Source organism: Eleginops maclovinus, chromosome 18 (genome assembly GCF_036324505.1).
Source record: "Eleginops maclovinus isolate JMC-PN-2008 ecotype Puerto Natales chromosome 18, JC_Emac_rtc_rv5, whole genome shotgun sequence".
Lineage (NCBI taxonomy): Eukaryota > Metazoa > Chordata > Actinopteri > Perciformes > Eleginopidae > Eleginops > Eleginops maclovinus.
In genome coordinates this window covers 21,468,724-21,496,175 of record NC_086366.1, presented here as the reverse complement: position 1 = coordinate 21,496,175, position 27,452 = coordinate 21,468,724, and the positions used below count along the sequence as shown (strand labels likewise).

Sequence of the window (27,452 nt, the reverse complement as noted above, 5' to 3'; positions counted from 1 at the left end):
AAAGATAAATTAATGTGTGTACCTGCCCCGTGATTCGGAACTGCTCCTAAATGGAATGGGTTCTTCATGGCTCTCTAATGGCTACACCCTTTCAAGTTTCATAAAAATGGGGCCAGTAGTTTTTCCACAAACTAGCTGGCAGAAAGACCAACAACCTACCTCCTTGCACAATGCTCTAAACTGAATTTGACCGTGACTCCATATTTTAGCATCATTATTCTCATGTACATTGAAAAACTGATTTAAATCATCATGTTGTGACTTTTTCTGAGGATCTGTACCAAACAAAGATTTTTTTCTTAACTCTGTAGAATACAATTTGTAGGCCGGGACAGCTTTGAGACACTACAAGCATTTATTCAGAATAGTATTTTGACACATATTTTGCCTATAATTTTAAAACTGACTTTAAGCCTCTCATGTTGGGCTTTATCATAGACGTATTTGACAATATTTGACATTTACCAACACCTCAGGGGAAATCACACCGGCATCCTCACAAAGAGGTAATGTATCTCTTATCTCAAACGGCCAAGAAAAAAAAGAAAATTACATTCAAGCTTTTGCCTTTGTGAGTTGCAAGAGAAGCTTTCTTCAACCCTCGCCAAAGAAACAGCCGGCACGTGTTGGTCTGATCTAATGTGTATCAGAAAGTGATGAGGGAACCTAACGGTCTGCTCATTCAACACAAAGCAGTAATCCTCATAACGTCATGGGAGAGATGAGGTCATCTTCAGTGGACTGGAAAACGGCCTGTGTCAGACGGAGCACGCTGTGACTCGGCTTATATGCCGAGTGTGTTTGCCAGGATGGAGTCAGACGGCCATGTGGAGAGAGCAGCGCCAGGCTGGACTCAAAAAAACAGCCCTCCCCCAACAAACTGCTTAATACCGAAGGCCCCCAGGACCCAAAGGAAACGTCTCCTCTTGTTTTACACAGCTATCATGAACTGATTAGAGTGTTAGGTTCTTTTTCTTAAAGGATACACCTCACAGCTGATAGTTCAGATCTTTCTAGAGGTGAACTTCTTGGGTGTTTTTCCTGTTCTTTTTTTCTTGTCAGTGTTGAAAAGTCTCCTCTGAAACACCCTTGAAATCTTAAAGGGGCCTGATACACTCATTTTCAGGTTCACATTTGTATATTTTTGCCTCTACTGTGACATGTTTCCATGCTTTAACGTTCAAAAAGCTTGTTATTTTTCTCATACTGCCTGTGCTGCAGCACTTCTTTTCACCCTCTGTCTGAAACCAGAGCCCAGTCTGCTCTGATTGGTTAGCTGGCCGGCTCTGTTATGATTGGTCAACAACTTAAAAGATGTCCCACACCTTACCCTATCATGTAAAGTATATAGGAGAACAAAGGGTGTGGGAGAGAAACTCCCTATGGAGGGACCTTTGGGATTTTAGCCTCTGCAGAGCATTTACATGCACCAAAACCTATATGACCCACAGGAAAGGGAAAACCCTAAAACATAAAAGGGCCTATTTTAACACTCAGCACGATAATAATAATAAGGTGAGGGCACATTTTTAAACTAGGTCCAGTGGCAGCCTGAGGTTTTTGCCTGTAAAGCATGGTAATTAAAGCCTTTTAAAAAAAAAATTGATATCATATTAAAGTGAATATCTTCGAGTGTAAGACTTCAAAGGCTTCAGCTTGGTCTTTAAGAAACTGGAATGGACATTTTACATTTATTTCTGACATTTTGTAAACCATTTATCGGCACATTATTTGTTAAACAAAATTGGCAGTTGTAGCACTATTCTTTGTCAAATATTCCAAACTGTGCTATTCACAGGGGAAGCATTTAGTGGAGTCTTGCATGCTGGTTGTCATGGCAACAAGAGTGTTCAATGACTGAAAAACAATTGATTGCCAACTTCATGGTCCAAGTTTATAACACAAGTTTTCAAGCAAATATTTGAAGTCTCATAACTCATGATAACCCTGAAGACATTGTCATCTTCTCACATTTGACACAGCTCCTACAGAGACACAAGACATGGCACCACTGTCTTCAAAGTGTGAGTAGCAGCAACCATTGACAAGTAAGCTGGCCTTTATGTGTATGAAGTGATCTCTGACATGTGTTAGGAAGACCTCAAAGGTAATATCTGCGGAACAGTGTTGCAGTAAGTACAAATGTGAATAAAAAGTGTAAATGTCCAATGTTACTATTAGCAAGGGCAGTCATCAGCAGTCATCATAGTATAATAGAGTTGTAGTAATGAGTGCTAAAACCTGGAAATGAGCTAGCAGTTTACCACTAGCGGTTCCCTTGACTCAAAATCAATGCTTTTTTTATACAAAGCCTTAAGTAACACCATCACGCCGACACAAAACCGCCTTTAGCTTAGCGGCGGTGATGCGCTGCCATGCGACCGTGATTAAGTTTGTTTGTAGGCTAGTGTTAGCTTTTTACATCTGGCGATTGCAAGCGGTGATATCATGAATGTGTTTTGGCCACAGAGCTTCTGTTCTGCTACATGTATATTACAAATATTAAATATCTTTAAAACATATTTCATAAAAAGTCCTCAGGTTTTCCCAAAGATTTCCACTAATTAGGTTGGGATGCCTAGTTGACTCACTATAAATATTTAAGCGCTCCCTAACAGATGGGGTATTAATCAAATGTGCAATGTAATTAATCTACATTGAAACAACTAAGCCTGCTGTAGTGGGTGCATTGTGCTGCTGTAGTCTGGCAGGAGCCTCCCGCTGCCTCTGAGCTGTGTACTCCTGTTGATTTCACAATAACACTCATTTTCCCCAGAATAAACTTCTGAGAGACTCCCTGTTCACACAACTTTGTTTTTTGGTAATCAGTTGTGTGAATGAGTAGCAGGCTGTGAGCGAAATCATTTAAACGCAGATGCTTTAGGGCAAGAAAAATCTGTCATGACAGTGAGTCAACTGTGACTAATTACAAGCCCTGCAGCTCCACGCCCTGCCTCCTCACAGAGCTGTGAGTTTCAGCGTTGGAAAGTACAATAACACTACAGGCTGTGGAGGAATCCCGCCTCTGTATCTCAGGCACCTAGTCCCTGTATGCACGGGTGTCACTTTGTTTTGAAAGGTGGTGGGAACGTATTATTGTAGTACGAGCCGAAAGTTAGCATCATAAGGGGTCGCTCAACAAAAAGCGACGGGATTTTCCATTGAAATTCGGTATACCACAGAAAATAAACTCTGTGGCTAACACACGTTTATGAAACTTTAACACATTTTTTTCAGTAGGATGATCTCTACATATTAATACCATTGTGTTTATGAAGTGTAAATGCAAATTGCCAGAAGCAGAGAGCTAATGCTAGGCTATAAACGAACTACGTCACAGTCGCATGGCAACGCTTTAAAGAGTTAACTTAATCGGCAGAAATAAAAAGTTATTGTTAAGATATAAACAAACTACACCATGGCAGCATGGCTGCACATCACTACCGCTAAGCTAAAGACGGACACATGTCCCCTTAACAATATTTTCATTTAGTCACTTGTTAGCAACCGCTGTTTTAATGACACATAGGAGCTTCAGACATTCACCATTTAATGACATTAAAACTCTTTGATGGGGCGGTGGTGGCTGGGAACTGGAAGGTCAAAGGTTCAAGTCCCCGAAAGACCAAGTGCTACTGAGGTGTCCCTGAGCAAGGCACAGTTCCCTACACTGCTCCCTGGGCGCTGTACATATGGAAGCCCACTGCTCCTAACACTAGGATGGGTCAAATGCAGAATGTAAATTTCCCCTCTGTGGGACGATTAAGGTTATATTCTTCTTATTTAGTGTTAACCTGAAACCTTTTTTCAGGCCTCTAACCACAAACACATTGAAAAAACCATTGACTTCCAGATGAGGGAACAGGAAGTGGTAAAATGCTAAGTTCATTCCAGGTGTAAGGACTCCTTTCTGCACAATTACAACATTGCCACGGTGGATGTGAGGTGATGGCGATGTGTGAATGTTAGCTTCCTTGACCTTGCATGACTCTGAATGAATGTGTATCAATGGGTGGATGCTGACTTGTGTATATATAAAGCGCTTTGAGGAGTCATAAATACTAAATATAGCGCTATTTCTTATCAAAACGGATTTACCATGTCACACATCTCGACATAGAGACACAACGAAACAATGGCCTGATGCAGGAGCGTCAAACACATTGTATGTGGCCCATGTGAGCTTGCAAATGATATAGTTGGCTTAATATACAATTCTTTTCCGATTTATAGAAATACAGGGTCCATAAACCACACGTCCCACAATGCATCTTGATTGTTCTGCCATATTGTCCAAGTAATGAGGCAAGGAAGGCAATTCATAAATACACGATTGTGATCAATTGAGAGAAGCTGTTTTTAATTGTGTTTCTTTCTAATTAAGTTATAACTTAAACAAATGCAGAGGCAACTATATAATATGATTAAGGTCAATATATTTATTTAGTCTTACAACCAACCCTTTGAGGGCAACCATAATGCTGATGTGAACCGGGGTGAAATTAACTAAAAGTGAGTAAATTAAAATTGATACCCTGGCCTAACATAACAAATGTTTTTAAATGGACACCAATTGGTGACCAGAACATTCAACATATCACTGTTTTCCCATAACTGTGTTGAAACACTCTGGTGGAGGGCTTTTCTTGAGGTAAGTTACTTGGTGTGTTTTTCCAAAGTAGCATTAGTTAGTATTAGTAGTTTTTTTGTTCCATGTTTGAGCCAACGTGTGATCTGTATTTTTATTCACGCTGGAGCTACCCAGTTCTTACCCTCGGAACATTTTAAACAAATCATAGTTACAAAATGTGGTGTGAACATGTCCCCAGTGTAAATGATGCCTGTCCCTATATGCCTTATTTAGTTGACATAAGTGTTCTTGACCTTATGCACCACGATCTGTTTGCACATATCTAATGTCAATATTTTCCTTTGTGTGCCTGCAAGTTGTACTAGTGCAAAGGTGGTTGTGGCTAATATACTTTCAACAAAAGATCTAGTGTATGACTCTGGAGCGTGAAGGCTGAGGTGTGCAGTAAACGCCCTGCATTATATCATGCAGAGAAAGGTTCCCCTACGGTATTGTTGGTGAAAGAGGGAGAAAAGCTAATAAATGCCAAGTTTTTACTGAACCCATCCAAATGACAAGTCTTTAGGTAGCTCAAAGTTCCACCTATGAATACCAAAATAATATTGGGCAATTCAATTTGTTTAAGTGTGAAAAGATACAGTATATCAAAATAAAATCAGGTTCGACCGATTGTTTTTGGATAAAGAGACCATCATGATATTTATACTGGTATCAATCGATTGAAATATTTAATCCTTTTAAATCACACTAATAATGTGTGGCTATTTGCAAGTTTATAATAATAGTATTTACTTGAATTTTCAGGTGAAATCAAACAAATACATGTGTGTTGTAGTAATTGAAAAATGAATGACAAACTGCTTTGTGAAGTCTGAGGGTTTAAATTGATTCAGTATAACATCTCAGCTTAGTTTCGACAATTAATCTATTATTAATTTGTGTGAATTCTTTCTAACGCTTTAAGGTACCCAGACTAATCGCAAGTGCTAATGTGATAACAATGATGGCCCTAGATATAACATGCTAGCTGCTAGTTTGCTAGCTACTGTAACTCTCTTCTTTTTATTGGATAATGTCTACAGTTGATATTCTAGGATATATAACTATACTATAGTGTATAATATGGTTTGTGGGTCTCTGCGGCACCACAATACTTAATTTAGATTGGTATTTGGACATATTTCGCCTTAAATAAACATTCCTTTGATTTATCTTTTGTCTCCTATATTGTGATTTTGTATAAATTCCGATTGTTTTTCAGCCTCAAAACCCCCAAAACATATCAATTTTGATCTACAAATCTTCCTTTAAGTAACTTGAGCGGTTCTCTCTCATTTAGCACAGCTTCACTGTTAAGGGTTAAACACTCTCTCATTGTATAGATCTGGCGCTGCAGACACACTGTTTAACTGCCGTGCCTCTATAGGAGGTACCAGAACATGACCTGGTACACAGACAGAGGGCATGTCGTCCCAGCCTGTCCAACTGAGCAGCCTTCAGTCAGCCTCACTGTGAAGAAAACTAATTTAGTAATTACAAGCAGGGCAGACAAACAGCGCCTCACGCAGCAACAAACACATATAGAGGCTTGTTAAAAAGGACTTTGTCTCAGTAGATTCATTCAGCCTGGCGGACATGTTCAAGATGTCTAACGCCGCTCCCTCCCCCGCTTTCGTTCAGTTTAGGAAACAACAAACAATGCGGTTGCTATGGGCTCATCTGGGCGCCCTGAGACCACATGTCAGCAGCAGATCAGACGGCCAACAGCCGAGTTACTGACAATTCACAGAGGGGGTTTACTCCTTTCCCAAACAAACATGGAGCTTATGCAATCATCATACTCTGCTTCTCTACACCATTCTGATTAAAGTCAGACTAAGAATATATGAAACACTTTAATGCAAACTCCTGTGGTAATCATACATTTTTTATGGGTTACTAAGTGCTTGAGCCGAGTTTCTAAAATGACCCTTAGTACACTCCTCTCATATCACACTGGAAACATTTTCTTTGTCAAACTAAATATAAAAGGTCTAAGCTTACTTTGGCAACTAATCAATATTCTGCTATGAACTAATTTCAACAAGAAGAAATTGGACGTGTGCGGAATAGTCCAAGGCTCATCAATATCAATATATATTGTCCGCCTCAAAACACCAAGATATTGCAAATGTTGTTTTTTTTAATTAAATCCTCTCATTCCTGCCAAAAGTTCCGAGCAGTAATCTCAAATTATTAAAGAGTTTGAGAATGTCAACACACAAAAGACATTGCTTGTACAAGCCCTTTACATGATATTCAGCTGAAACTGGTTACAGATTACTGTAACAGAAAATAGTCTTACTATTTTGGAAGCATTAAAGAAAATGACAACATTAAAATTACTCCTTACAGCATCTTCCTCAAACTCAAATCAGAACAAGAAAAAAATGACAGATAGATAAGAAGAATACCCAAATGTTTCAGTCCTTTTCCCAAAACTGATTTGGAAACTGTAGTCTTGGATGAGCCTTTGCTATTTTTAGTGTAATAATATAATTATCGCAATATCTGCCTGAAGCGGAAGACCCCTGATAGGATTAGGATTATCTATCAGATACATAACAACTCTACTGTAAAACTGAGTATGATTTAGAAGTTGGTAAAAACTAAAAACAGTATTGTCCAGGTGACATGTGTTCCTGACTCACCAGTTTCTCCATCTCCTGCTCTCGTAGCCTCTCCTCCCTCTGTCGGCGGTGGTACTCCAGCAGCTCGTCCTCGTTGTCGCTGATCTCTGTGATGCTGTTCTTCCTCTCCCTCATCCCAGGGTGGGGTCTCCCAGCGGACATCTTCCTATGGGTCCTTGGGCTGGATACAGGGGATGATCCTGGGAGAGAGCCCAGACTGTAGGCAGGTGACAGGGAATTGCCAAAGCTCGCCTTCCGTACTCCCGAACCACCGCCGCCCTCCATCATCATAGAGGTAGGCGACGGACTGCGGGCTCGGATCCCCCTGCTGCTGCCCGTTGGCTCCTCGGACGTAGATCCAGTTCTCCGTCGGAGCCTCGGACTCTCCGGGGTGAGCTTGCCCAGACTTGAGGGGCTTTCTGGAGTTCTTAAGGTTGGAATCGTCCCTGGGAGCGCCCCTGGTAGTACCGGGACCCCTCTTCGAGCCATGGAGGGGCTAAGAGGTGGCAGCTCCCTCATACTGCAGCTCCCTCCACCACCACCGTTCAGCTCCATGTTCCTCCTGGCCATGCGAGGGCTTTCAGGGGGCTGCAGCGAACGCGGATGCTGCTGGAGCGGTGATCCTTGGATGATGTGGACGATGGGGTCCAGAGGAGGCTGGAAGGCTCTGGTGGGTTGGGAAAGCTGCCTGGAGGAGCTGGGGGTTAGGGGACAATCAGATAGACTGGTCTGTTCTCTGAAAGGACTGGCAGGCCTTTCTTGGAGCACTGTGGTTGACTTGGTCCTGGGACTGGAAGGAGACTGTGATGGACAGTTGGAGAATTTGGTAGTGAGTCTTGGGCTACTTGGCACTATGTTTCTACTACTGAGAGATTCACTAGAGGAGAACATAATCTGTCGGGGGCTCTCAGACCCATCAGGGCCAAGTCCTCTACGGCTTGGCTTAGGGCTTGAAGGAGCCTCTGATAAGACCTTCCTCTGTAGCCTGGGGCTTTCCTGAACCTTCTGGCCCACCCCACCGCTGCTGAAGTTAGGCAGTATAGTCCGTGGCTGGGGGACAGGCGCACCCCAGCCGGCGGTGGGATTGGTGGTGAAGTTGTAGCTAGAGGAGCGTACAGGCACTGGCGGAAGAGAAGAACTCTGGTCCTGGGGTCCTCCAATAGGAGATGGGGTAGTAAAGCTCCCACTGCTGGCTGCAGAGGGGGAGGAGAGGGGAGAGAAGGGAGGGGAAGTGTTCTCATAGCTGGATCCAACGGACATGGCCCCTGGGCTGGTAGGAGGGGACAGTAGATACCTGCCACCTCCGTTGAGCAATGGCGACAGCGGGGAATGGGGAATGGGTTGGCCTCCAGAAAGCTGTTTGCCATCCGAGGAAGAAGGCTGTGGATCATCCATGACTAGAGAGTCCATGATGTCCTGGAGGTCCTTCTCGATAGAGCTTACTATTGCACTGTGCTCAGACTGGGCCCTCTCTCCAGTAGCTGGGGGAGACTGTACTGGACTGGCCTGGTGATTCCCATTGACGAAGCTCTCTGTGCCTGAGGCTAAGAAAACAAAAAACACTTTCATTAGTCTTTATAAAAAAATTAAAAAAAACATAAAAACTAGAATACAGTTATGTTTAATCTCTTGTGCAACATAGTCGGAATTTGGAGTATAAATACCCTCATTCTGAAGAATTCAGAAAAACTCTCAGTGGTGTTTGATGTCAATACATGTCTTAAAGATGAACAAATATAAATATTTGTAAATGCAAAAAACATTCAGCATTGGCCTTTACTGTTCAATCATATATAGTTATCCCACAATCATGGTATAGTACTATGATCGTGTAACCAGTTGATTCAACCTTTTACCTGGAAAGTGTCAGATAAAGAATGAAATGATAGTATGTAGTCAAACGGTGATAAAACAGGCAGTGCATTGCAGTGAAATTCTTTGCATTGTCTGACCTTTTTGAATATTTGAACATTTTTCTTAAAGGGTTTCCACAGTAGCCGTGATGACTTCTAGATTGATTTCCTGAATTAGTGTGGAGTGCTATTATGAACGCAAAATGATCTTTTCTTCCTTGTTTAGTTAGGTTGTGTTACCATGCAGAACATATCTAAATAGGTAACCAGTCTGTGTACTCGTCTTGTCAGTCCAAAGTATAACATTTAATGCATTTTAAAGACAATTCAGAAAATACATGCATGTCATCTCCAGAAAAACTTGACCCATTCTCCACATCTAGGTGCAACCTTGTCCTTTCTGGATACGATTTACTTTAAAAATCATACAGGCAAGTGAGCATAAGGACAGAGGAAGGATTAGTGGTGAGGAAAGAAGGAAGGACACAGACAAGGAGATGAATAGATACAGGCCTGTACATTGGATAGGGATCAGGAGAAAATGTGCCTACATAACCCAATTACTGTGTGGCTCGAAAGCAACATAGGACACGGGGTGGGTAATCGAATATTAACTGTCTGTCTGAAGTCACTATAGTAGATTATGACAATAGAAACGCACGGCCACGTGGGAGATTCACAAAGCATGGCCTTCAGGCAGGGATCAGGTTTTATTAATGCAAAATTAAAGCTGTTTGAATGGACTTCTTATCTGTTTAAATAGAAACATGAAGATAAATGTTGGGAAGTCAGTCATCCGTGCAAACACTGAGAGTTAATAAAAGACAACACAAAAAGCTGTCATGTCCAATAGCATTGTTATAATATCAGAAATCGTTCAAAATGACTGTGGGATTACACAAACATAGGAGAGAACCGAAGAAATTGAGTTTTGTATTATAGTAAATGATGATGTCAGAGAGAGAGTTCCCAATGGCAAAACTGCTCTGAAATATAGAAACTTCACAAATAATGCATCAGCTGTGCTTGTTCAACAGAGATGGGGGCAGCTTCCTGCCTGCTCCCCTACAATGCAATATAATGACGCTCTGCCTTCATGAGAACCTGGCCACAATTAAACCCTTAGATTGTGTCATGCAGATGTTACAGCATCGAGGTCTGCAGGCTGTCAGAGCAATACATTGCATCCGTTCAGCAACGCATGAATGTCAATGTCACATCGTGTCCCACGGACAATAAACCGTCTTGATTGTATGTACAGTCAAGAACGAGTCGACGGGGGTGGGGTGACGAGAAAAGCAACCGTTTGCTGAAGGAAAGCCCATGCAATGATGTCATGGGGTACAGGCGATCGGCTTGAGTGCACCACGCCAAACCTCATTTAAAAATATGTCAATTTAATGTTCGCCTGACTACCGGTAAAGCTGCATGTGGGGAATATCATGACTTAACACATTTTGTTACATGTGAGGACCTCTAGAATTTGGCATTGATTGCATCGCAAACAATATGTATTTACTTAAATATACACTTGATCCATCTGACATTCCCTAAATAACCCTAACATAGACGACCAGAACACATTGGGATATTGTGACACTAAAATGAGATTATTTTTTAAATGAAGGACGTATTCACTGATCACCACTATGCCGAATGAAGGATGACGTTCCAATAAATCGCATTAAAAATGTAATTATGTCCTACACTGTGTTCACATTTCCAGAAAAGCAAGTGAACATAAAACCAACAGATTGTTTAACGAAGTTTGGCGTGACACCGATTCCTATCACTTCTCACACCCAGAGCTCAGCATTAGGCAGTAGGGTTAACGTTACTCACATGAAGGAATACAACCCGGTCAGTTTCAGTGCAGTTCACCTGCTATTTGACAAACACTGAGGCCCACATCTTCCGAACACCGGGGAGAGGCCGGGTGTGACGGAGCCCTGCCGTGTGTATCTCCACACACACCGAGGGAGATATAACATTCACCACCGAGGCGGTCTTTCAGCCGGGGGTAGGGGTGCTAGGCACCGCTGCTGCCTACCGTACCACGGCGGTCAAGTAGCTTGAAATGTAATATGACTTTTCCGAATTAAGACCTTCAAAATAAAAGCATGACTCACTTAATAAATCCACTATGAATATAGTTTCCTTAGATATGCCCCCATCGCTTCGAGCATATAATCAGAGTAGGCTATACTATAATATCCATCTCAATGGGAAAGACATACGTGAGAAACAAAATGTAGAAACAACCATAATGCCTAATTGAGTGTGACAAATACCAGCATTGTTCCCCAAAATTCTGAAAGGTAATAATATACTGCATTTTACACATTACAGAGAAGACGCATTCCAATTTTGAGACCGAGCCACCGAGAAGTCTTTAAACCATTCGCCTCAAATTAGAAATGCATTTTTATTCTGAAGGTAAAGGCGTTCTACTTCCTTTGTTATGGCCACCTTGACGTATCTCTTCTTTCCCATGGTGATGTGAACTGCTGCGAGATTTACAGGGCTGTTTTAAAGAGTCACAGCAGTGGATTTTATGGCTTGTCATTGTTACTGTCTCTATAATGCAGATTATGTCGGTTTTAGATGACACAGGGGAGAACGTGTCAACAAATGACCCATCTTTAGAGAAGCTGTGGCACTTTGCTCATATTTTACTGGCATAAAAACCAATTGGATTACTGTCGGCTTTCATCTTTACAGAGATACAGTTTTGTCATCCAGTGGCAATGACAGGACAGATTTTGGTATTTATGTCTTATTACCCAAGCAACACAAGAGCCTGAACAGTGATAACTATCAAAGTGTAAAAAGCCGCCAAAATCTTTTGTTTTTACAATAAACTAGCACTGGTTGCATTAAAACATTGCATCTTTTTTTAATAGTGGCGGAGGAAGTTTTCAGATGCTTTGTAGCAACACTGCAGTATAGAAATACTTCATTCAAAGTACAGTCCTCCAATGAGAATTACCTTCTATCAAAGTATTGATTGCAAAATGTATTTCTAAAGTAAAGTCAAGTGAAAGACCATAAAAATGGTCTATGTGCATGTTATACCCACACATATTAAAAACACAATCGAATAAAAGCAGCACTTCAAAGTTGTAGTTGGTCAGGGAGGAGCTCATTTTGAAACTATTTTATACAATGTTATACAATTTACAGCTTAATTTATAGCAAAGCATCATATTTTCCGAGAACCAGCACCTTAACGTGGTGGAGAGGTTTGTGTGCCCCGATGAACCTGGGGGCTGTGTTGTCTGGAACCTTGCGTTCCTGGTAGGGTCTCCCATGGCAAATTGGTCTCAGGTAAGGGGCCAGACTAATATTGGTTCAAAAAGACTCCATGAATAACACAATTGGAAGCGAGGATACCCGGCCCGGAGGAAGCCCGGGGTCCCCTTCTGGAGCCAGGCCCAGAAGGAGGACTTGTCAGCGAGCGTCTGGTGGCCGGGCTTGCCACGGAGCCCGGCCGGGCACAGCCCGAAAAAGCAACGTGGGCAACACCTCCGCTTCTCTGTCCCGCGGGCCCACCACCTACGGGAAACAACGATGGGGTCAGGTGCGCTGCCAGAAGGGTGGCAGTGAAAGCAGAGGGTCTCGACGGACCAGACTCAGGCGACAGAAGCTGGCTTTGGGGACGTGGAATGTCACCTCTCTGGGGGGGAAGGAGCCGGAGCTTTTGCGGGAGGTGGAGCGTTACCAGCTGGATCTGGTGGGGCTCACCTCTACGCACAGCGTCGGCTCTGGAACCTTACTTCTTGATAGGGGGTTGGACTCTATTCTTCTCCGGAGTTGCCCAAGGTGTGAGGCGCCGAGCGGGTGTGGGGATACTCACAAGCCCCCGGTTGAGTGCCGCTTTGTTGGAGTTTACCCCAGTGGACGAGAGGGTCGCCTCCCTACGCCTGCGGGTCATGGGGGGGAAACTCTGACTGTTGTGTGTGCTTATGCACCAAACAGCAGTTCAGAGTATTCGGCCTTCTTGGAGATCCTGAAAGTATCTATGGGTCTCCTGAAGGGGACTCCTTAGTCTTGCTGGGAGACTTCAACGCACACGTGGGCAATGATGGAGACACTTGGAGGGGCGTGATTGGGAGGAACGGCCCCCCTGATCTGAACCGGAGTGGTGGTTTGCTACTGGACATGGATGGATTGGCCATAACAAACCCCATGTTCTAACATAAGGATGCTCATAAGTGTACGTGGTACCAGAGCACCCTGGCAGAAGGTCCATGATCGATTTTGTTATCGTATCATCGGACCTGAGGCCGCATGTTTTGGACACTCGGGTGAAGAGAGGGGCGGAGTTGTCAACTGATCACCATCTGGTGGTGAGTTGGGTCGAGTGGCGGGGGAAGCCTCTGGACAGACCTGGTAAGCCCAAACGTGTAGTGCGGGTGAACTGGGAACGTCTGGAGGAGTCCCATGTCCAGGAGGCCTTCAACTCACACCTCCGGCGGAGCTTTTCAGGCATCCCTGTGGAGGCTGGGGACATTGAACCAGAGTGGGCGGTGTTCAAAGCCTCTATTGCCAAAGCTGCGGCAGGGAGCTGTGGTCTCAAGGTCTTAGGTGCCTCAAGGGGCGGTAACCCTCGAAGCTCCTGGTGGACACCGGTGGTCAGGGAAGCCGTCCGACTGAAGAAGGAGGCCTTCCGGGATATGTTGTCCCTGGGTACTCCTGATGCAGTTGCAAGGTATCAACAGGCCCGAAGGGCAGCAGCCTCAGCCGTGGCCGAGGCAAAGCAGTGGGTGTGGGAGAAGTTCGGAGAAGCCATGGAGAAGGACTTTCGGAAACATTCAAATTCAAGTACACATTTTTGATATAACTCAATAGATAAGCAAATGTAGACCAAATGTACTATAACACAACCTAAACACATTTAATTGAAATGAGATGAAAACATTTGGAAAGTTTACAGTGAGACCAAGTTACAGTTACCTAAACTTTTCAGAAACAGCTGTATTGCCAAGTACATGCAACATACAAATATTGAATGTGTGTTACGCTTTCTGACTGCACTTGTCCGTACAAAATTCTGAGTTAAGACCTCCCTGATGCAACAAATTAAATATTAACGGAAAAAAAGATGTTTCCTTAGCGATGCGAATGTGGGTTTTTAAACTGGTCTGGAAATGTAAATGAAAGGGCAGGAAAGAGGAGATGACTGCTTTAAATGGGAATAACATTATCTCCGCTTGCCCAGTCGTATTTTATTTATGTATTTTTTAATGTTTCATTGCGTGATTAAAAAAATAGACATTTGAAGATTCAACATTTTGTGGTGCCATTATGCAACCATAAACTGTATCTAACGCATTCAGCCATGCCTTTTACAGAAGCAGCCAGTAACAGATACACCAGCCGAATCAAAGGAAGTTAAAGGTATTTTAGCGAAAAGAAGCAAAGAGGGACAGTGGGAGGTTCCAGGAAGGGACTGGAGGTGAAACCCATTGAGGAAGGGAGGGTGCAAAGATGGCAGACAGTAGAATGGAACTAGAGGTTTATAAATAGTCCCTGAACAAGATACTGTAACCCCATCCGTCGGCCACTCTTGAGTAAGCAGCTCAGAGCCACAAAGCCGTCTGCTGGTCAGGCAGAGAGGCACAGGAAATGTCCAATCAGTAAAGAGGTGTTCGCTGAAAGACGCCTGGCTAAAGACAGCTGGTCAGTGGACCATCAGTGGACCGTCACTGACCCGGTGAAGCTAGCCAAAATGGTACAATATTTAGGTGAATGTGACCAGCTTCATAAAAGAAACAGTAGTTCACAAAACAAGGACATTTTATGTAATGCATTACGTGCCTGTTATGGTACATTCACAAAGCATAACAGGCACATAATAGATGGCAGCAGCCGATGTGCACGTTTATTTCCCCCAGAAATATATAAGTGACTTAAAAAATAATTCAGGTTTAGCTTGTCAATAAAAACTGATTGGAATTGATCGAGCTGTTCGTCTCTACCTTTCTCAAATTGTAAAAAATCTATTTTAGTTTTCTTTTTCTAAACGTTGGTAATGTCAGACATAAAATGTGGCCTTAACAATGTGCAATATGGTTGTTGTGAGTAGGAAAATAGTATATTTAAAATAAATGTAATAATTTCTTATAATAATAGCAAAGAGGCTTATGGTATGTTGGGACGCATTCCCCAAAAAACACTGCAAGCCACCCTGATAGCCAAAGGAAAAAGGTTGCACATATAGCGCTCTGATCAATGACAACGTTTGTGTGTGTGTTTGAGATAGCCAGAATCAGTTTTAAAATGAAGTCAACATTTACCTGAACACCTGAGTGTGTGCTACCTTTATTTGCCTTTGAGTCAATCACAATTGAGGGTGCTTGGTTTATGTGATTTACGTGATTTTATGTATGGATTGTATATATTTGGATCACTTAACCTAAACAAATAAATATAAATAAGTTATTAAAGTCCGCTGGCCAGCTCGGTGACTTTTTAATGTGTTAAGAAGCCAGTGAGGGATCAGTTACTAGGCTTGCCTGGTCTGTCTCCACTGTCACCATCACAACATCCTCCAACAGGCAAAGACTAAGCAATGCCCAATAGAGTGGTGCAGGTTGACCTATTTTTGTACACAAACTCTTTTTTTTCAGCTACTAACCACAAAAACGTTGGGACACAATGAATTTGAGACGAGTGAACCGAATGTGGTAAATTGCTAAGTGCACCACTCAATTTAAATTGTGAAAAGAGCAATTGAATACAGTAAGCCAATAAATATGTACAGTTTCTCATTCTCTAATATTTACACCAATATTTTAGGTACATTATGGTAGCTTTGGTAAGTAGATGGTCATTTGTTTTAATGGGGGAGAAATTAGAATGAATCGTTTAGTTAAATTGTTTGAAGGAGCTATTTTTACAGGATGGGGATGTTGAAAAAAGTTTGTCTGGAGTCTCCCACACCTCTCAAATGTAAAGTTGTGGTTACAGACTCCCTCTTCCCTTACCTAGGGTAATTTATTTGATAAAACATTTTTACAATTTAAAGAAGTACTGAACTTTTTTTTAATCATGCCATAGATAATGTGGTGATATAGTTGATAACATTCCTATAGATTGATATTATCATTTTACTGCATACAAAAGGAAAAAGTCTATGCTTTCAAAACAAAGTAGGTCAAGTGGGTTTGGCTGGGTTTGCCCTCCATAATTGCTAGAATACACACACAGATAACGAGTGTAATTTCAAAGTGTTTTCAAATAGATATGACAGATATGCACAGCTTATCATGGGAGTGGTACAAGCAAGTTTCATTTGAACGCAACTCAGGAATGCATAATAGCGGAAAATGAGAGGTTTCTAAACAACGGAAGGCATTCATTACTGGAGCACGAGGTCGACAGCAGCCAGCATGCCTGTGTGCTATACTTATGATGTCCACTAAACAGGGGGAAATAACAAGATGCTATGACAGATCCCTGGTAGTAGAGCTGGCCAAGAAAAGGTCCACTTACAGTTGTTCTGCTGCCAGGAGTAGCACTTGGAATATACACTCACACACAAATGCAAGCAGCTAAAAACTTTGCCTGGAGACGCAGAGGAACGAGATGCTCATAAAACATGCATGGCGTGAACCCCGGCACCGGGTCCCAGCTGGGCCCCATTCAGGTTGCAGGGTTTAACGGGTGCAGCATTTCAAAGGCTGATAGTGACAACAACGTTGCTGTAACAGAGCTGCAAACAGGCATAATGGGCAGTGCATACCTCCCTTTAATGTGGTTATGTTAAATAGGACGATTTGGGGTCTTTAACAATGGTGAGAAGTATGGTTTTTCACACACAAAATATCGCAGTTTTTCGATGGGTTGGTAAGAAAATGTATTTTCTTTGAAGCCAGAAAATATTTTGATAACACAAAAAATAGGTCTGCAAAGAAAATGAATTAAGTGCTGCACAGATGTTTTTTTTGTAGACCAACCGGAAAGTCCCTAGACAAAATTCCAATGGGATTTTTTCATTATTGCAAAAAATAAACTCCAAAGCAAACAAAAGTTGATGATACTTACACAGTTTAGGTTGCAATATTATTTTCATAAATGAAAGGTACTTTTGTTATTTTTGCAGCAACAATTAAATCACAAATTAGTGAAACTCTTAAGTTGGGCTTTTTAGGACTCATTCCTGCAGCACTCTATGGTATTTTAATTTAACAGAATATTGTGTAAGCCATGAACTGGCTCAGTGTTAATGTACTGTTCTATTCCCAGCAGGTTTTGTTGTGCTTCTACTCTCCCTCCACCCTTGCCAGGCTATGAAATAGGAAAAATGCACGGTTTTACTGCTGTGCAAACATCCACCTGTAAAAAACACTGCCCTGCTGCTCCACCTCACCATCCGTATGTTAAACAATCCGGCCCATTCATTCACACAGGACATGCTGAAACTGGAACTCCAAGACGAAAATGGCATTTCTAGGCTTTATTATTAATGTGACAAAAGGTCAGTGTGTTTTTACTCACACAGGGCCTATGTTTGTGGAGGAAAGAAACCCTGACAAGATGGTAAATGTGGCACTGCTGTGAGAAAACAGTCTGAAAATACAGTAAAAGTAATGAATGGGTGTAATATGAGTTTGCAGGATTAAGGATTATAAAGTACCTGGACTTAGTCTGAAGTCCCCGGCGGAGAGACCTCCTCCCTGAGTCACCATGCTCTTCATCCTGAGGGCTTCTTCAGGGTGGTTGAAGCGAAAGAAGGCCGACTGGCCAAAACACAGCATGCAGCCTGGAAAACAGAACAAAAATAATTGTATTATTTAGTTTTACAAAAACCCCAGCAATAAATAAAAGGAGAGCATGAAGAAAATAACTAATTCTGTGTTATTCATATGAGTCAATTCATCCAAAGACTAAAACAAATGTGTCCAACTATCAACCTACTGAGCACATGCTCATAATCTGGTGTACAACTGCAACAAGAGGTGGATCAACAGAAAAATTATCGACAACTATTTGGGAAATAGAATAAAATATAATACCTTTATTGTCATTGCATCAAGTACAACAAAATTAAGCTATGTTGCCAGTGCATTTCCACATAAATAAGAAAGCATACGATTAATGCAATTTACAATTTACAGTATATTAAATCACAGATGTGATTTTTCAAACAAGGGTGTTACAAAGCTGCTTAAAGCCAGTAAAATATGGAGATTTCCTGCATTTCTCTTATTTATAATCATATTTTTTTTGAGAAAGTAATCAGCAGTTTACTACCCTTTAATGGTCCATTACCATCTCTAGTTAAAATAAATGGTTTTACTTTTTGGGAAATGATTTTGATGAGAAGATACTTCTTTAACGTTTGTATGCTAAGTATGGTCTTTTACCCACTATTCCTTTAAGTTGACCAAGGGAGCATCATCCAACAAGTTATGAAAGAGACATAGAACACTCTCACAACAGCCAACAGAGGTGAGTAAGGTGAAGCATATCGCAGAGTTGTTCTGACATCATCAGGAGGGAAATACAGCGCAAAGGCCCCAAACAAGAACCGACTGTGTTCACCATCATCACCAGTGTCGTACAAAAAAATAAAACAAAGCATGAGGGCATAGAGTCTCTGATCCCTGTGTAAAAATGATGAAGGATGAAACTTGATGAAGAAAACTGCCAACAATTTAGAACATTTTAAAGTGAAAATCAAATAACTGCTAAAACTAGATATTAATCATTTACACAAAATGTCCCATTGACATACAGCTCCGGAAAAAATTAAGAGCCCACTCCAAAGTTTTGTTAAATCTTTATCTCTACATGTATGGCAGCCATTCAAGTGTCCATTGAAATACAACACAGAGAAAAAATGCCAGGAGTTTATAGAATACAAAACAAAAAAACTAAAATCATTTAACTCAAAGACAAACCTATAAATAATAAAACAACAGAAATTGATGATGCTGAAGTGGTCTCTTAATTTTTTCCACCGTTGTATATTTTTTCTTTTCGGGAAGCAGGAAGTTGCATCAGAAGTGCAAATGACTTTGAATTACTAAAAAACCGCCAACATCAAATAAGACCGTCTTCTCTCTCTTAATTAACTCCCATCGGTTTACGCAGTAGAACTATCTGATGTGCCTCGCCCCGACATCCTGCATCTACAGATAATGTGAGCAATTAAAAAGATAAGATGCTCTTAAAGTGCTCTTTCTAGACGGTTTGAAGCCAAGAGTAAACAAAGGGATGAAGGACGAGATCTTCTAACAGAAGTTTGGTTACATGTTTTTAAGATATGGCAAACATACCTGTCCCCTACAACTAATTTGAGCTTTCTCAGTTGCATGGTGCTCCCACTGCTATCATCTCTAAACTGTCAGGTTGATGGTTACATGCAGTTGCATTTATTGTTGTTAAAAGCTCAGGTTTCAAGTTATACAAAAATACACTGCTTAAATAAAGGTTACGCACTTGAGGGTCTGATTACCGCAATTCCTCTTGCAACTCATACTCATTGACCCTTATCGATAGTAATAATTGATGAAATTACTATGTGTAAAGTGAAATGTCTTGCTCATGGTGTCAAACCTACATAGAATAATCACCAAACAGGAATTTTCAGTTTGAAAATGTTTCAATCAACCCAGATTCTAGGAAAGCCTGCAAAACTAGGCGTTCAGAGGTTCCTGTTTGATTTCCGATAAAGGGATTCAGCTGAGAATCCTGCTTTTACTGAGAAACAAAGAATATCAACATTAATGTTGTGGATGGAGAAGCTACGAAGCGACTATTTTCCCTAAAGAGATGGTGGAGACCAAAAACAGGGCAAAAAAAGGAGAGTGACTATTGGACATTCGTTGATCAAAAGGACACAAACAGGATTTAATTTGTACTATAGTGTTGCTTCCTCTCTATTGGGTGTTCAACTTAGCAACAGGTTTGTTCTAAACACCAAAGTGTTGATCTACATTTTGTGTATTAGCAAGTTTCCACCCACCCAAAGTAGCCGAAAAAAGTTAGAGTTGCCAAATGCTGCTTTGAAATGTCCGATATACAGTATAATGTAGTCTGCATGGCAGTTGGTTTTGTCCACCTGTGCACACTGACTGTGAAGAATAAAGAACACAAATAAACTGCTTTTGATTTTGCTTCAAGATGTCTCTAGTAAGAAGCAGGCAGATAATATTAACATAGCCGATAGCCATGAACTGACAGGGTTGCTTCTCACACTAATCAGGCATGTATTCACATGACACAACCCGACAAACACACTTGGTTTCTATGGTAGTATCAATCACATCCACTTACTGTCGTAGTTAGAAGTGGCAAAACAAACAGTGTGCATATAATTCATCCCCGTCATGCACAACAAGCTCGATGACAGATAAGCAATCTTGTGTTTATTGCTTTCTCAATATTGCACCATTGTCCCGCTGCGATTACAAGGGAAAGGTCTTCCCGCTCGGTCAGAGATAAGATCCCTGCCTGTTGTCACTGACGAACACGAGGCAGAAGGTAAATGTGGAAACTTCTCCGTTACACAAGAGGCTGCAGTGATGTAGAACAAAGCCAGATGCCCTTTTCTTTTGGACAGACGCACAGTGACAGCTTGGGAGAAAAGCACCTGATTACATCATGAGCAACGGGCAAAGAAACAGAGCGACGAAAACATGGAAACGTGCTGTTTACCCAGTTGTTGTCATATATATTTCCTTTGATTTATTCTGCTTAAATGTATTATTACTTCCCCCCATCCACCTAATTTCAACCATAGGCCCAATTTGAACATCAAAGAAGCTTCTGGGGACATTCTGCAACCACACCATCACTCATTTTAATTTAAAATTTGATAGATGAGTATTAATGATGTGTCCGTTACTTGTAAGCTATAAACTATAAGTGATTGTTAAATCATGTATTTTGTTTTCTTGTTCTTTTTTTCTTATTTTCTGACTTATGGGTTGTTATTTAGTTATTTAATGTACTAAATGTATTAAATAGTATTAAATGTATCGAATTTTGTTATGTTTGCCCGGTAACAACATACTTTCTTAAAATGCAGAAGGGGAAAAAAAGTATTGCGTCTGAACTGTACGTTGTGCTGTGTGTGTTGAGTGTTGTTTTCTTTTGCCGGTCCCAAAGACAAATTTAAATGTTATGTTAATTTAATGAACAATAAAGTCATCTGAAACATTTTAAAGAGCATCCATTATCTAAACCATATGCACCAAGTTGTCTATTTCGCACACAAAATGGAACTTCACCGCTTGGGAAGAACTGCTGACAAGTGGTGGTGATAAATACCAGTTAAATTGATACTCTTCATTTGTACAATAAATACCACATGCCTACATGAGCCGTCCAAATGCAGCATTTTGCTTATTTGCATTTCTTTTTGTAAATGGAGAGAAGACGCCAGTTTCCATCAGCGTTCCCTTCAGTGGTTACGACACTATCCCAACTTGGTCGGTATTTTCCACAGTGGAAATTTTCCTTCGATATTTGGAAGTCTCATCAGTAAACGAGCGAGCCATAGGTCTGGTCATGAAAAGGAAAAACAGAAAGACGCTGAGTTGGATATTTGAAAGCAGTCATCAGGATGTTCATACTGTGGTCTGCGGAGCCACGTCAGCTCAGCCACCGTGTCTTCATGCAGTCATCCGACTCCCTCACCTAGCTCCTGTTTCCTCAAAGATTCTAGCAGCTTCTCTGCCTACAGCACACACTCCCTCCCTCTGACATGCACTAACATGATCTCCCTGTTGAAGATCAATTCAGCCACTTCTGAGGAACATTTTGAATAAAAGAACATAGCTGGAAGCAATGTGTTTTTGACACAGTCATCTCTTACTGAAATCTGGGGGGGGGGTTTGTGACAGCTCTGCGGCGCACAGTCAGTTTTACTCAGCAGTTCTGTCAAAGAGTGTGTCTGCGACAGAGGTTGGGAGAACAATGATGACTGAGGATATTGACTTAGAGGTGTGGATCAATGATAAATTGAGCTTGTTATGATTAAATAAAGATGATATGTCAGCTATTGTGATGTTGCTTGTTGATTGTTTATTTATTGTTACATTGATTCAAAATGGAGTGGACTTAAGTAAAAATATATATAGTAAATCCAATCAGCCTTAGCTGTATTTATTAATTTATTAAGTTCTAATTAGCTAACGTTGACTAACTAGCTCAAAGCTAGTTGCAGCTCTTGAAGGTGTTTTTTTCAATCACATATCCTATGTCTTCATATTCCATTGGTTAAAAATGGAGAGTCACCAACAAAAAAACAGGTATTTCACAGAAGTATGCAAAAATACATACACCCTATCAAACTCAGCGGCGGAGTTGTCAACTGATCTGGTGAGATTGGTCGAATGGCAGGGGAAGCCTCTGGACAGACCTGGTAAGCCCAAACGTGTAGTGTGGGTGAACTGGGAACGTCTGGAGGAATCCCAAGTCCAGGAGGCCTTCAACTCACACCTCCGGCGGAGCTTTTCAGGCATCCCTGTGGAGGCTGGGGACATTGAACCAGAGTAGGCGGTGTTCAAAGCCTCTATTGCCGAAGCTGCGGCGGGGAGCTGTGGTCTCAAGGTTTTAGGTGCCTCAAGGGGCGGTAACCCTCGTTCCTCCTGGCGGAAACCGGTGGTCAGGGAAGCCGTCCGACTGAAGAATGAGGCCTTCCGGGATATGTTATCCCTGGGTACTCCTGACGCAGTTGCAAGGTATCAACAGGCCTGAAGGGCAAGCAGCCTCAACCGTGGCCGAAGCAAAGCAGCGGGTGTGGGAGAATTTCGGGTGCTGGAAAGGAGGGTCTGACCGGTTGTTGATCAGATTGAGGAGGAACAATGCGGATTTCGTCCTGGTCGTGGAACGACGGACCAGCTTTTTACTCTGGCAAGGATCCTGGAGGGGACCTGGGAGTACGCTCATCCGGTCTACATGTGCTTTGTGGATTTGGAGAAGGCGTATGACCGGGTTCCCAGGGAGAAACGTGGGAGGTGCTGCGGGAGTATGGGGTGAGGGGGTCTCTGCTCAGGGCCATCCAATCTCTGTACTCCCAAAGTGAGAGCTGTGTCCGGGTCCTCGGTAACATGTCGGACCGATTTCCGGTGAGGGTTGGTCCCCGCCAGGGCTGCGCTTTGTCACGAATCCTGTTTGTGATATTCATGGACAGGTTTTCGAGGCGTAGTCGTTGGGGAGGGGGTCTGTAGTTCGGTGGGCTAAGGATTACACCACTGCTTTTTGCAGATGATGTGGTCCTAATGGCTTCATCGGTCTGTGACCTTCAGCACTCACTGGATCGGTTCGCGGCCGACTGTGAAGCGGCTGGGATGAGGATCAGCACCTCCAAATCTGAGGCCATGGTTCTCAGCAGGAAACCTATGGACTGTCCAGTCCAGGTAGGGAATGAGGCCTTACCCCAAGTGAAGGAGTCAAGTATCTCGGGGTCTTGTTCTCGAGTGAGGGAACAATGGAGCGTGAGATGGGCCGGAGAATCGGAGCAGCGGGAGCGGTACTGCAGTCGCTTTACCGCACCGTTGTGACGAAAAGAGAGCTGAGCCACAAGGCAAAGCCCTCTGTCTACCGGGCCATTTCCATTCCTATCCTCACCTATGGTCATGAAGGATGGGTCATGACCGAAAGAACGAGATCGCAGATACAAGCGGCCAAAATGGGATTTCTCCGCAGGGTGGCTGGCATCTCCTTAGGGATAAGGTGAGAAGTTCAGTCATCCGGGAGGGACTCGGAGTAGAACCGCTGCTCCTTTGCGTTGAAAGGAGCCAGTTGAGGTGGTTCGGGCACCTAGTGAGGATGCCACCTGGGCGCCTCCCTAGGGAGGTGTTCCAGGCACGTCCAGCTGGGAAGAGACCGAGGGGTAGACCTAGGACCAGGTGGAGGGATTATATCTCTTCGCTGGCCTGGGAGCGCCTTGGAATCCCCCAGTCAGAGCTGGTTGATGTGGCCATGGAAAGAGAAGTTTGGGGCTCTCTGCTGGAGCTGTTACCTCCGCGACCCTGATGGATAAGCGGGAGAAGATGGATGGATGGAATTCAGCTGCACCTCGTCAGCTGAACATAGCTAATGTTAGCTTATTAGCTTAAAGCTAGTTGCAGCTAAAGGTGCGGAAAAACACAAGTGGCCTTAATCTACTCACGAAATGTACTTAAATATAAATGTTGAGGTATTTAATTGAGTATATGCATTTCCTTCTACCATATACTTATATTTCCCTACATCTTATAGGTAAATATGGTACTCACAGGATTTATTTTAATAAGATTCAGATTCAAATGAATAAAGAAAATAGGTACATTTGTTCTGCCATTACCATTTCAGCATAACAGTTTTGCATTTTTCAAGTTCAGCGTACTGTACACACAATGATATGCTTACATTATCACACTCAGTAATTTAGTGCATCAATTTCTACATCCAGTTGAAATTGAAATGTATCAAAATTCAACAGACTGGTTCTCGTACCAAAGGCTATGTATTGTAGCCACAGGCATGGAACTCATTTGTGATGACCGAGGCTCCAAAGAGTTCCATTCATGTGCTACATATAGGGAATGTACAGTCTACACTGGGTATCTGTGGGTAAATCCCATCCAGCACCGACAGCATTGTTCAGTGTGTTGTTACTGTGTGTTCATGCAGTGGCTGCCTGCTGCCAGCTGATGGATGCGTGGAGACATTTCTCCTCCTCTGCTCTGTTCTCTCAGCACACTGCTGCTGGCAGCTGACGCTCACTACTGACCGAGTCCTCTTCTGCCCCCAGAGAGCCTGACCCTGCACCTCAGCAGCCTGCAGGCCCTGTGTGTGTGTGTGTGTGTGTGTGTGTGTGTGTGTGTGTGTGTGTGTGTGTGTGTGTGTGTGTGTGTGTGTGTGTGTGTGTGTGTCTGTGCATGTGTGTGTGTGTGTGTGTGTGTGTGTGTTCACTGACAAAAGAGAGCCCACACGGGATCAGTACATGTTGAGTCAGCAAAACAGAGAGCACAAACAACTGTATTCGCAGACAAACATTCAGAAATGGTGTACTACATGGTGGTACTAACTTCTCTGACAGAAAACAATAGGATGAAGTGGAAGCTAAAGTCACTCATACAAGTTCACTAACATTCATTGCAGGATATATTTTAGTATTCTTTCAATATAATAAAAACATTTTCAGGTATTATTTCTAGTCTATTCATCAGTTTCTGCACTCAGTACTCACTTTCAACTAAAGCTGGATGTTAATTGAACAAAGGGTAGTCAAGTTAAAGATGAAGAGGTGGATTGAGGGAATGACCAGCAAAACAAACTGAAAGCATCTTTGATTTATAAATGTGTTTTTCATTTAGTTCAATCCAAATTTCTTCTTATGGTCTGCTTTCTTGCAGCAATAGACCTGCATACCGGGGAAAACCAACATCCGATATTACATTAGCAGTGGTGGAAGTATGACATCCTTTACTTAAGTAGAAGTAGAATAGGATGATCTTAAAAAACTCCATTACAAGTAAATGTCCTGAATTGAAGATGTTACTTGATTAAAAGTACTATCATTAAAATGTACTTCAGGTATTAAAAGTACTCAGTTAGCAGAATGGCTCGTTCACAGTATCATAGAATACTATTTTTCCATTTTATCACCAAGACATGTCGCCAATTTTAGTTATTTTATTAAAATACATATAGTAGTACACTACTGCATCTCATCATATAGGCAAATCCTGTATTTGTATATGTACAAAGGAGCTAGTAGCTATGAGTGTTCCTTCCTTCGTGGATTTTTTTTCACAATTTAAGAGTGATTTATCTATAGATGGCTAGATAAAGCGAAGTGTTTCTATCAAAGTGTTTTATTGTCAGCTTAGTTGATCGACTGGCAGCCTGAAAAGTGATACTTAACATAACTCATACACCATGACATTTTCAAGCAAAGCAGGCAGTAAATACAGGGAGGCTGACCTTTAAAACAGCTTTTCAATAAAAAAAATATTTACGGTTTAAATCTCCAAGCAGAGCCAATGACATTAGCATCAATTCATGGGCTGAGGACATGATATTTTGCTAATCAATCCATCTGGTTTAGGCTTGCAGAAAAACGCTGCCGCTGAAGTCCTTTACTGGCAGTGTCTTGATGCCAATTAGCGCTCATCAATTCAGCAATTACAGCATGAAGCTACTTATCATGATGGATCCTCCGCTGCAAGGAGACAGACTGCAGGGAGTGTCAGACAATAGATCTTCAAGAAGAAAGTGGAGATTTATGATCAACAGAGTATTTATCCAGGTCCCTGGCAGGGTTTAGGATATGGAGACGCTCTAAACGGGCCATGTATCATATTCAGAGGCTGGAGTTGGGATCATAAATCATGTAGATATTCATTATAGCGCACCCATGCAGTGTTGATACCGAGAAAAACTGCAGTGCTTCATGAGCAATCGCAGGAATGAAGGATAGTTTAATGGCGGCACTTGGCGTAAAGTCAATAAATTGGATATGGCGGATGTATGAAAAGAGGTCTGCGAGGACTTTTACAACTAAATAAAATGTTATAGAAGGAGTAAGAAGGAAAGGAGCTTGGAAACCACGTCTGTTTCCGGTCTCGACTGTGCACCCAAACAATGGGGGTTTCCCTACCTTATCTCCAGCAACGTACAGATCTGCTGCGGACATGTTGTTCGTATATTAAACAGACGGCTGGGCGGGGGCGGTTAATGAGACCAGAGAGATGCCAAACCCTAAACACGCAGAGAAATTAACCACACCTCAAACCACTAAGTCCTTATTTAGACTGGAAGGCTCAAAGTTGTTTGGGATGAGTCTGTTTTTCTGGCATGTCTGAATGTTGCTCAACACAAGCATGACATTACCCTTGAGACAACATAACAGAACTCAATTTTTGCAATAGTGGAATGTAAATAAGACGCCTTTACTCAAGAACTGTAATTATGTATATGAGGTACCTTGTACTTCTTTTTCACTACATCTCATTAAAATATGGTACTCATAACTCTACAGCATTTATGTTAATAAGACTCAGATTCAATAACATACCATGTATTCTGTCAAAGCCTGGTGTGCAGGCAATTCAATTATTGTAATGTTACGTTAAGTGTCTTTTCCCTTGTTTGTTGTTTTAATAGAAGTCCTCGTTGATTGTATCTTATTGTATCGTATCATACCGTATTGAACCGCATTGTCGAATGTGTACTTCTGGTGCTAACACTTAGCACGTTATATTTAAACATAACATTTTGAATGTAGGTCTTCTCCCTGAAAAGAGCATTTCTACATTGTGTTATTACTTTACTTAAAAAAAGTCTAAGTACTTTGTCCACCTCTGATTATTTAATATTGATATAATTCATTTA

The 27,452-nt window shown here is 42.0% G+C and overlaps 1 protein-coding gene across 10 annotated transcripts in view; it reads right to left on the bottom strand.

Moving 5' to 3' along the window:
* Positions 1–27,452, bottom strand: part of phldb1b (pleckstrin homology-like domain, family B, member 1b) — a 117,332-nt gene that overhangs the window by 41,778 nt on the left and 48,102 nt on the right. For 9 of the 10 annotated variants that reach the window (XM_063907753.1, XM_063907752.1, XM_063907756.1 and 6 more), the window contains 2 exons: positions 17,755–17,880; positions 7,282–8,804 (listed from right to left, as the gene is read on the bottom strand). In XM_063907753.1, coding sequence (XP_063763823.1) covers positions 7,282–8,804; positions 17,755–17,880 — 1,649 coding nt within the window. Of the gene's footprint in view, positions 1–7,281; positions 8,805–10,955; positions 11,151–17,754; positions 17,881–27,452 lie in introns of those variants that run through there. The other variant, XM_063907760.1, reaches the window with a different exon arrangement.